The sequence below is a fragment of the Engraulis encrasicolus genome, chromosome 19 (genome assembly GCF_034702125.1).
Source record: "Engraulis encrasicolus isolate BLACKSEA-1 chromosome 19, IST_EnEncr_1.0, whole genome shotgun sequence".
In the NCBI taxonomy this organism is placed as follows: Eukaryota; Metazoa; Chordata; class Actinopteri; order Clupeiformes; family Engraulidae; genus Engraulis; species Engraulis encrasicolus.
Genome location: NC_085875.1, coordinates 15,090,382 through 15,099,565, shown reverse-complemented (window position 1 = coordinate 15,099,565; position 9,184 = coordinate 15,090,382). Strand labels below are relative to the sequence as shown.

Below are 9,184 nucleotides of genomic sequence, written 5' to 3'. Positions count from 1 at the left end.
ACTCCCCGGCATCGCGCCTGTAGTCTCTCAATCTCCCTCAAGACAGCAACGTGTTGCATGTAGCCTAGAGTGTAAACAATGCGTGTTGCTCCGTTATTCACAATGGCGAACGTAACTGAAAAAAAACTTGCTACATGTCTAGATACATTAGTTTCCTGTCGAGGGAAGTAAGTGGCTACTTTGTATCCTCTTGAGGTTCAGCCTTCAGGTAATACATTATGTAAAGAAATCGGGGTGAACGCTATCAGGGGGACAGGACAGGAGGACACGATACGGTGGCTGCTACATAAGAATGTAAGGAGATTAATATCAGTGGACAATGGGACAACATGATACACATCATTTTGTTTTATATTTAACGCATGGTTTGGCTACATTGCCACTAGCTAGTGCCGTGATGTAACGAAAACTTGTTCTCCAAATGTGTTATTGAAAACTTGGATATGAAGCCTTCTTAATTTCTTATGGCATATTACCTCAAAAGACGTGTGAACAAGCTTCCAAGATATATATATATATATATTTTACGTGTTATATCAGCCAGAATCCCATCATAAATAAACGATATGGCGTTAAAGTTTGTATTTATTCATCTGACCCCCTGTAACCCCTTTGGCCAGAAGTCTAAAGGTCTGTAAACCTTTTCCCCTCACTCGGGAATCCTTTTATTAATGTTCAATTTTTACTTTTCTCTCCTCAATTTCTCCCTCCCTCTCCTTTCTCTTCACTCTCTCTCTCTCTCTTCTCTTCCTCCCCGCAGCTGTATCCCAGGGGGTGTGCGTGGCCGGCCAGCCAAAATCCTAGCTATCATGTGAGAGAGCCGCCCTGCATCCTGACGCGCTGCCTGTAAGCTACACAGCCTTAGCCAGGGCACTGGACTGTACAGTGGAGATGTCACCTCCAGTATGAACCTCATTACTTATTTAGCAACGCCACATCGGGCGGCCTCAGCAGCAGGCGCCGGCCTACCCAGCATGCACCGCTCCCTGCGGCGGCGGCGGCATGACGGCGGTGGCGGCGTGTTATTATTATTCTACTTCCTGGTGCTCAGTAGCTGCTGCGTGGGGTCGGTCGCACCGCAGGGCCTCTTCCCACGCCTAGAGAACATCGGGGCGCACAAGCCCGTCAGCGTTGCCCCGGAGACGTCCACCTGCGGCGCGCCCGAGCGCAGCGTCTACTGCCAGCCCGCCGCGACGGCCGAGGGCCTGGGCGCCTGCGTCCAGCAGTCCTGCGTGCAGGTGTGCCCCTACCGCGCCGCCACGCCGCGTTACGCCGACCTCCTCCTCGGTGCCCACCTGGGCGCCTGCGTCACACAGGATGCCCGTGACCTACGCCCAGGGTTCCGGCCCGTTAGCAACTCTACCAGTAGCGGTACCAGCGGTGCCAGTGCCAGCAGTACCAGAACCAGCCTGGTGTTTCGGAACCAAACGGACTGCTTTGCCTCCCCTGTGGTACCGGCGCTGGGTCCAGCGGGCTCCTTTACTCTCACAGTGTGGTTGAAACTGGAAGCCTCATCGGAAATGTAAGTAGGCACGCTGGCACGCTGGCAAGGCCTTTCCTCTCTCTCTCTCTGTATTTCTGTTTCTGTCCCTCGTTCTCTCTTGCTCTCTCTCACACTCCTACTCTTTCTCTCTAAGCTTACCTCTGTTGCTATGTCTGTATTTTTCTTTCTTTTTTTTTGCTCTGTCTCTGTATCTGTCTCTGTACGTCTGTCTCCATCTCTTTCTCTCTCTCTCTCTCTCTCTCTCTCTCTCTCTCTCTCTCTCTTTCCGTCTCTCTCTCTCTGTCCTCATGTGTCTTAACAAAAAACAAAACAAAAAAACACACACACAGGCACAGAAAGTGTTTCTGACACTTTAGGACTTTAAATGCATCCACTCGGTCAGATCAACTTCTTCTAATGCGGCCCCCTGCCAGGAAATGGCTCTCAACACAACAACTACAATTGAATATGATCCCGCGCCACTCAGCTCGGTAAGCTCTGACACTGCACTCCGAGGCCCAGGGAAGCTGAGATAGAGGGAGGGAGGGAGGACAAAAGGGCCAGTTATCCCAGGCCTATAGGCCTACTAGAGAGGGGCCCTAAAATCCGGTCCTCATTGCATTGCACTCTATTCACTGGCTGAGGGGCCTTGTCGTATGACTTTGTCCTGGGCCCGGCGAAGGCTGTAAGCGGCCCTGGCGGGGCCTGGGGTGGGGTGAGGTGGGGTGGGTTGCACCGGGGTGCCACTGGGGCAGCAATAGGACCTGTTTGAGACCTGTTCACAGGCTCACTTTACGTCACCCAGCCTACTCTGCTTTGCCCTGTTCTGCTCTGTGCTGTGCTGTGCTGTGCTGTGGTCTGCTTTACTCTACTCCACTCTCTACTCTGCTGTGTGCTAATTTTGCCTAGGAGTCTTTGTGGGGGATAGATTCTCGGGACTGATTCGGCAGTCATTTTCTCCCCTCTTGCACAAAGCAGGGGAAAAAAAGATAAAGAGAAAGAAATAGAAAAAGAAAGAAAGAAAAAAAACTCCCCTCTCCCTCCTCCCTCCCTCCCTCCCTCCCTCCTTTGTGCGCTGCCCATGCTGACAGAATCTCTCGGCGTCGGCTGTGTTTGAAAGCTGATCTCGCTGGTATTACCAGAAATAGTGATTGCGGACACTTTGTAGATTATATAAAATTAATAAGAGTGCCTTGGCTCTGGAGCGCGGAAACACCTTGCAGCGCAGCGGCCCTCCTCCCTCCTGCGGGCACTATCACTCTCTATCACTCCTTTTCTTTCCCTCTCCCTTTTGGTCTCTCTCTCCCCCTCTCTCTCTCTCTCTCTCTCTCTCTCTCTCTCTCTCTCTCACTCATTTTCTCTCCTGCTGCTCCCCAGATTTGCGGCCTACCTCTCTCTCCCCCCCCACCCCCCACCCCCCCTCTCTCTCTCTTTCTCTCAATTGCTCACTCCTGCCGCTCTGCTCCATTCCTCTCCATTCCCCCGCACTCCTCTCCTCTCCACTCCTCTCTCCTCTCCTCTCCTCTCCTCTCTCCTCTCCTCTCCTCTACTCTCCTCTCCTCTCCTCTCCACTCTGCTCCCCTCCTCTCCTCTCCTCTCCTTTCCTCTCCTCTCCTCTCCTCTCCTCTCTTCTCCCCCTCTCCACCCTCTCCTCTCCTCCTCTCTCTCTCCTCTCCTCTCCTCTCCTCTCCTCTCCTCTCCTCTCCACTCTGCTCCACTCCTCTCCTCTCCTTTCCTCTCCTCTCCTCTCCTCTCCTCTCCTCTCCTCTCCTCTCTTCTCTTCTCCTCTCCTCTCCTCTCCTCTCTTCTCCTCTCCTCTCCATTCTGCTCTAATCCTCTCCTCTCCTCTCCACTCTGCGCCTCTCCTCTCCTCTCCTTTCCTCTCCTCTCCTTTCCTCTCCTCTCCTCTCCTCTCCTCTCCTCTCCTCTCCTCTCCTCTCCTCTCCTCTCAACTCTGCTCCACTCCTCTCCTCTCCACTCTGCTCCTCTCCTCTCCTCTCCTCTCCACTCTGCTCCTCTCCTCACCTCTCCTCTCCTCTGCTCTGCTCTGCTCTCCTCTCCTCTCTTCTCCTCTCCTCTCCTCTCCTCTCCTCTCCTCTCCTCTCCTCTCCTCTCCTCTCTTCTCCACTACCCCACTATACCTCCAGCAGCTGTGTCCTGGTTAGATCAATGGAATGAAATTGCCAGTGTGCTTTTCGCAGGTCCGGACCAACGCGCGGGCTCAAAGGCCACTTTGTTTTCGGCGGCGGAGAGAAAATGATGTAGTTGAAAGTGGGGAGAGGGGATGAAAGGCCTGGGAAAAAAGCAAGCAAGGGAAGGGAAAGATCCAGACAGGCCAGAGCAGCAGAATCGAACAGCAACTGTTTCAGCATCTCATATCCACCGCAGACGATGAAAAGATGAGATAGAGAGAGACAGAGCGAGAGAGAGAGAGAGAGAGAGACAGAGCGAGAGCGAGAGAGAAAGAAAGAAAGAAGAGGGGTAGGGGGTTACCTGAACAACGGGTTTGAGAACTATTGTATTGTCTGTGCAATCCAACATGAAATACCAGGCAGTGCACCTGATATTTTTTCTCTTTTTTTCGGTCCACAACAAGCGGAGAGCACATGATAGTGAGAGCGCAGAGTGATTTATTCCCTTATTCCCGAGTTCATGTTCTCTGTATCATGATAATAATAATAAAAAGGAGCACTTATACTCTAGTTTTGAAACCTTTTGCCTCTCCTGGTGGAAACCAAAGAGCCACACACAGTCTCTGTCTGGGCGCTCGGCTCCCCGGAGAAGAAAGTTTGGCCCAATTAGAATAAACGCTTCAGTCAGACGAGGCGGTGTGTGTGTGTGTGTGTGTGTGTGTGTGTGTGTGTGTGTGTGTGTGTGTGTGTGTGTGTGTAGGCATTCAGGAGTGTGTTTGATAGTGAGTAGTGTATCTGAGTGTGTGTGTCAGAGTGTCTGTGTGCGTCTTGAGTGTGTGTGTCTGTGTGTGTCTGTGTGTGTCTGTGTGTGTGTGTGTGTGTGTGTGTGTGTGTGTGTGTGTCTGTGTGTGTCTGTGTGTGTGTGTGTGTGTGTGTCTGTGTGTGTGTGTGAGGGCAGGCCGACGCACACTAAGTGCTGACGTGTCGTGATTTATGGCGTCTTTTGGCCTGTGTTCGTAAAAGCCTCCGTTTCCCATAAAATGTCACCAATGCCGTTTAATATGACAGTGTACAGGGTTACAGCACGGAGAAGGCAGAAGCCAGGGAAAACACCTAACATATGTTAAACTAATATGGTCGGCATAAATGTCAAATGAAATCATGACTTTCCTGTTGGCTCTTCATAAATAATCACTAATCTGGCTATGCGTGGGTCTAGGGTGGTCCCTGCGTCTCTCTCTCTCTCTCTGTCTCTCCTCTCTCTCTGTCTCTCTCTCTCTCTCTCTCTCTCTCTCTCTCTCTCTCTCTCTCTCTGTCACTGTCTCTCTCTCTCTCTCTCTCTCTCTCTCTGTCTCTCTCCCTCTCTCTCTCTCTCTCTCTCTCTCTCTCTCTCTCTCTCTCTCTCTCTCTGTGAAAACATGGGAGGGACAACTGCCTGTCAGAAGCGCTTCCTTCCACTCCCTCTCTATGTGTGGCATCAGCACTTTCTAATGTCAGCATAACTCATGTGGCTCAAATCAAATTTATTTATTTATTTTATTATTTCTTCACACACACACACACATACCTCAGCTGTGGCTCTTGGCAGGCATGCATGTTGGAGACACCATCTACCATATTTTATAGTAGAGGTGCACCGAAAATTTGGCCGCAGAAAATATTCGGCCGAAAACGCAAAAAAAGACACTTTTGGTTTTCGGCCGAAAGCCAACTGAATGGCCGAATCGGAGGCCGAATAGAAAATGAATTGAAAATGGCCATTAATTACACTAATTTCAGTTCTACTCTAACATTTGAAGACTTCAATACACATTTCTTTTCTTTCAAAAACATGTCTAAACATTTAGTGTAAGCCGTAGATTTAAGCAACATTTAAAAATAGTGAAAAATCTAACGTTTGATGACTTTTAACGGAATTGTAATATTCGGTTTCTGTTTCGGTATTCGGCCAAATGATTAATTCTTTTTCGGTTTCGGTTTCGGCCACAAATGTTCATTTCGGTGCACCTCTATTTTATAGTACCTTCTATAGAACTTAGATATTCTATGGAACCTGTAGAAAATAGAGGGCGTGGGTCAGAAGAGTGCAGTGCAGGCCTTAGGTAAAAAAATAAAATCAAGTAAAAATGCTGTGAGTTCATCTGTGTAGGACTTAGCAGAAACCTATATAAGAAGACAATAGTCTTCACATTTCAAGTCTTTGTGCAAAAGGCTTTACTGAGATGGCTAGCATTCCTTCATCAAGTACTCTATTTGAAGTTTGTTTCAGTATAGATACATTCAATCAGTATTGACATGAAACGGTGCTGAGGTTTGAAAAGTTTTTGACAGACTAAATGTTTTGACTACTTAATGTTTTGACTAGTACTTAGGTTTTGACTACTTAAAATGTTACAAACATTACAGTGTGTGTGTGTGTGTGTGTGTGTGTGTGTGTGTGTGTGTTTACAGGACGTTGATAGAGAAGCGTGCAGCAGGGGAGCTGGTGTACAGCGTGACAGTCTCCACGGAGATGCTGGAACTCAGCTACCGTTTCCGTGACGCTCTCGCACCCCATCGCATCACCGTGCCCACCACAGGCCGTATCAACAAGGACGAGTGGACACACCTGGCCCTGCAGGTAAGAAGCAGCCTCCCTCTCGCTCTCGCTCTCGCTCTCGCTCTCAGCTGTTCTAATAGGAAGTGATGTCACTTGGTGGCCATCTTGACGACACCTTTCTTTGGGCATCTATTTCAGATATGTAAGATCAGACCCACTCAAAATGAATAGGGAAACACAAATGATGTTCAAGTTCAATATTCGCACTCCTCCCTTAATAAAACGTATCTATCACTCTCATCTTCCACTTCCCTTGTTATAGAAGTGATAGTATTGGCCGGGACAGGGTCTTAAGGGACGTACACACATGTCGCTACTAGTTTCTCGCTCAGCGAATGAAGTCAATAGAATGTCGATGTGTTCCAGCGATAATTTATTTGAATAGATGCATCAATCTTACAGCTGGCCTTTCGATTTATCGATGCATCTACAAGGGAAGCGGTTAATCTTTTTTTTTGTTACTTTAGTTATTATTGCACTCATTTTTGTGAGGCATTTTATTTTGCCCATGCAATAATGATAATACTGACAGTAATAATTCATAGGTACCCTAGCCTGTAAGGTAAAAAAATATATAAACCATTCAATTGAACCAAATCAAATCAAATTGAATCAGTATTGAATATAATTGAATAGTTGGCTTAAAGTGATACTGTCCCATTTTTGGAAATAAGCTTATTTTACACCTCCCCTTGAGTTAAATAATAGGGTTTTACCGTTGTCCTCTACTTTCAACCGTTCTCTGGGTATGACAGTGCAAATTTTACCTCCATGCTAGCAGTTAATATTGAGTCCTATGAGACCAGCTGTTATACCCAGAGAATGGTTGAAAGTAGTAGAGAACGGTAAAACCTTATTATTTAACTCAAGGGGAAGTGTAAAATAAGCTCATTTCCAAAAATGGGACAGTATCACTTTAAGAGATCGATATTGAATCAAATCGCCAGGAAGGCTCTGATTTTACACCCCTACCGGAGATTATTTAAGTATATATCTCTCTGCCCCTACTGCCCACCTGACCGCCTACCTGCCGGGCTGGCCGACCCACCTCCCCAGTGCCACAGATAGCCAGAGTGGGTCGGGAAGTTCCCGGGTCAGATGTCAGGGCGATAGTTCTGGAGGGAGTACTGAAAGAAAGGCCTTCCTGATCGGCCACACTGAAGGTCATCACTGATTGGCCTGTGCTGCTGAAAGGCTGTACTTGATTGGCTCGCTGAAAGGCTGAACTGATTGGCTGTGGTGCTGAAAGACATCACCGCCGGTTGGCTCCGTGAAAGGCATTAGCGATTGGCTCAGTGAAAAGCGATAACATGTTCTCTCTCCTTGGCGAGTGTCAAGACGAGAGTAGTACCGAGGTGCTTCTTTGTGTGTCACACAACTACAACGTGTTGTTTGCTGAAGTGATCCTTTGTGCATTACACAGAGGTGCATGCGTTATTGCTGTGGTGGTCTTATGTGGTCTTTTGTGGATCACACACGGGTACATTTGGTGTTGTGGCCTGGTAGGTCTGGAGGTTCTTTGTGTGTCACACCACTACGGTACATGTGTCGTTGCTTTAGTGGTCCTTTGTGCATCACAGTACGTATGTGTGTTATTGTGTATCTTGTGAAGGGGTCATTGTGCATTACACACAGGTGGATGTGTGGTTGTTGTTAACAGTGCAGTGTTGCTGTGGTGGCCCTTTTTGCATTACCCAGTTGGGTGTGAATGTGGAGTGGTCTTCTGCATGACACATTTTCTACAAGACCTTTTGTTTTTCACTTGCATATTTTCTTCTAGGAGCAGGCGTCACTCTTAATTATTTCAGTCTCTGAGGGTGCTGGCCCAAATTTTAAATTCAATGTTTCAAGAAGGAGGCCGCACCTTGCATAGTAGTGTTTTTTATTGCACAGACGCGTTTCGGACACTGAAGAAGGCACACGCCGAAACGCGTCTGTGCAATAAAAAACACTACTATGCAAGGTGCGGCCTCCTTCTTGAAACATTGTCACTTGCATAGAAATAAGGTAAAAGCATAACGTGCAGTAAAATTAGAGCAGTCCTGTCTGTACAGTGCATAGGTGTATGGGGGTGAGTCTGGGGGTGAGTGTTCAAGTGCAATATTGGTAAAGTATAAATGTTATAACCTTACTGAGACCAAAATTGTTATTACCATGTTTTAATCAGTTACCTTAGGCCCTCTGTAATGCTGTTGTTATGATGTAGTGGAGTGTTTTCAGAAATGAGTGGTCGGTCCTGCTCATCTATGCAAAAGTGCTACAGTACTCTATTGCCTCTTTTCCACTGGCATTTTTCTGAAAGGCCTACCGCTCGACACCGCGTGACTCTGCCACCACTTTTTGCTGTATGATTGAGCTGTGTCGTGCCCAATCGAAAAGCAAAAAGTGGTGGCCGAGTTGTGCTGTGTCGAGTTGTAGGCCTACCAGAAAAATGGCAGTGGAAAAGAGGCATAAATGGGTCAAAGACGTCCAACATGACACTGTCCTTCAATGCTAACAGATGCTGTTGCTTACTGTAACTGTGAAAAACATGAAATTTCAAAACAATGTTTTGAAAAGTGAATGCATGAAAGCCAAGCCAAAAAATAATAATACAATAAATCTCTTTTTTTTGCATTTACAGTAAGCAAAAGTATCCGTTGCACTGAAGGACATGTTGGACGTCTTTGACCCAAATGTGTTGTAGCTGTAGCTGTATTGGTACTTTGTGCATCGCTCAGGTACATCCACTGGTGCTAATCTGCTCTGGTTCTTTGCGTAGCACACTAGTGGATGGCATGTTTTTTTTTAATGATTTAGGAGCATTTATTCCTTTATTTCGATAGGAAATTATGAGAGGAGACAGGAAGTGAGTGGGAGAGAGTGATGGGGGAGGATCGACAAATGACCCGGGCTGGGTCGCAAGGCATAACTTAATAACCCAGTGCCCTATCGTTAGGCCACGGCAGGGCCTGGTGCATGGCATGTTAC

At 47.5% G+C, this 9,184-nt stretch overlaps 1 protein-coding gene across 1 annotated transcript in view; it reads left to right on the top strand.

Annotated features, from left to right (window-relative positions):
• Positions 1-905: 905 nt before the first annotated feature.
• Positions 906-9,184, top strand: part of ush2a (Usher syndrome 2A (autosomal recessive, mild)) — a 582,756-nt gene continuing 574,477 nt past the window's right edge. The window contains exons 1-3 of the mRNA XM_063184090.1: positions 906-1,339; positions 1,388-1,522; positions 6,067-6,235. Of these exons, the coding sequence (XP_063040160.1) occupies positions 906-1,339; positions 1,388-1,522; positions 6,067-6,235 (738 nt within the window). The remainder of the gene's footprint in view (positions 1,340-1,387; positions 1,523-6,066; positions 6,236-9,184) is intronic.